Genomic DNA, 2,005 nt, shown 5'->3' on the forward strand with positions numbered 1-2,005 from the left:
AAAAATTGCCCCTCTCTGCCGATTACAATAATTTAAATATAAAATAAAAATACTCTCAATAAAAATAAATTTTGTTATCTTATTAGAACAAGGAACATGCGCATGTATATAGAAAGAAGGGATTCGAAATAAAAGGAAGATTTTTTTAGTTAACAATAATAAAATAATTCGATTATTCTTCTGTAACATTGATAAACATTTTAAATTGGAATGTAACGGACATAAAAGGAATTTTAATTAATAATTAATACATCATGTCCGTCACTTCACAAACAATACTAAATATCGAATTTAACTAAGCTCAAGTTTATTATCCATGCAGTTGTTAATAAAATTAGTAATACTTCTTTGTTTAACAATTACCAAATTGTTATTAATTTAGCGAAGAAGATATATTAATTATGAATAATCTATTAGTCCATTCTACACATTTAAAATTCATTAAAAGGAACCTGAATGAAATATATGCAACCCCCAAACTAGCTAAGTGTGAATGTGTGCAGCTGTATAACAACGTTACAAACTTTTTCAAACAATATTACATTTTATTTTTCGTATTAGAATTTAAATATATATATAAAAACTTCTTCTACTCAGCTGTTGTGCTTAATATTCAAAATCAAATTTGTACTACTCTGTATTCTCAAATTTTTAAAAAATTTTGACTAATAAAATAAATTATAGTAAAGCAGCTATCACTTAGATACCTAACACATATTATATCACAAAAGACTCACAATCATTGTAATTAATTACAATTCATAAGAATTACAATAGCCAGCGCAATTGTAATATCGTACTAATTATATATAAATAATCGGTATAATTGCCTAAATTTCGATATTATCAATTTACTTCTCTCGAAAGTAGATCGTGAACAACATAATGCTTTTTAGCTTGAAGTTGTTCAACATATGAAAGAAATATACACCAAACTAAACTACACATACTAACATAGGGCACCCTGTTACGTTCAGGTATGAACATGAAATTTATTGTCTGAAATACAGGCCATACAAAAAATCCCACCTGCAAAAATTTGATTTTTAAGTATGTAGTGATATCTACAATTATATAATCGTTCAATTCAATTCAAAAAAACAATCAATCAAAGCTCAAGCTCATAAAAAAATGTCATTTTGGACATGTACTGATTATAGTAATAACATGCTTACCTTCCATGTAGGGAGAAATTTATTTCTTACTTCCTCTTTGGCTTCCTCAATGCTTTTAAATTGTAACAAAGACATTCCAAAGAAAAAGCAAATCAGTGCTGCTGGGCCATAAGTTATTTGTTCAACCACTGCCTGCCAGAGAAACATTTTTAAATTATTTTCATTGGCGCCTAAATATTATTATTATTACATACTGTAGTTATCAAATTTTACAACAGATGCCACTAACATGCTGATATATTGATCATAAAAGTGAAATTTGTAATAAAAACCACAAATATTAACACAAAAATACCGCACACTTGAGGAAGATTATTTAAAATTTAGATTTATCTCACCTTGGTTAGTGCGGTTTTTAAATTTGTGCTCGGCCAAATAATTGTTGAAATTCTAACCCAGCCATACAATGTAGGGGCTGTAAACAACCCACCATACAAACTGAATCGTAAAACTTGATTCCAGTCTAAATTATCCCACGATCTTCCAGCTATTTTTTGTTGTATAACACAAGAAATTGGCCACAATGTTGCATAAGACGCCATACCTCTGACTATGGGATATTTACGAAAAAATGCAAAAAATTTTGAAAAATGCGCCATAATATCAATTAATTAAAGAATTGGGTATTTAAATATAATAACTAAGGTAGCACTTTAGTATTAATTAGGGAACATTACCCAAATGTTACAATATTTTGTTATGAGAATAAATGATGACGAAATTTAGTGATTCTACTCTAGCTTCACTGCCAAGGAATCATGTTATTGAACTTTGAATTGTCAACTACGTTTAATGTAATCATAATAATTTTACAACTTATTATGTAATTA

At 27.9% G+C, this 2,005-nt stretch overlaps 1 protein-coding gene across 1 annotated transcript; it reads right to left on the reverse strand.

Moving 5' to 3' along the window:
- Positions 1 to 21: 21 nt before the first annotated feature.
- On the reverse strand, positions 22 to 1,774 carry LOC108744337 (mpv17-like protein). The gene is made up of 3 exons (XM_018480043.2): positions 1,514 to 1,774; positions 1,176 to 1,307; positions 22 to 1,029 (listed from the first exon to the last, which is right to left on the reverse strand). Exons 1-3 carry the CDS (start codon positions 1,772 to 1,774, stop codon positions 847 to 849), a joined length of 576 nt encoding a protein of 191 aa, XP_018335545.1. The 3' UTR covers positions 22 to 846.
- Between the last annotated feature and the right edge of the window lie 231 nt (positions 1,775 to 2,005).

The sequence above is a fragment of the Agrilus planipennis genome, unplaced genomic scaffold (assembly GCF_000699045.2).
Source record: "Agrilus planipennis isolate EAB-ADULT unplaced genomic scaffold, Apla_2.0 scaffold17, whole genome shotgun sequence".
Lineage (NCBI taxonomy): Eukaryota > Metazoa > Arthropoda > Insecta > Coleoptera > Buprestidae > Agrilus > Agrilus planipennis.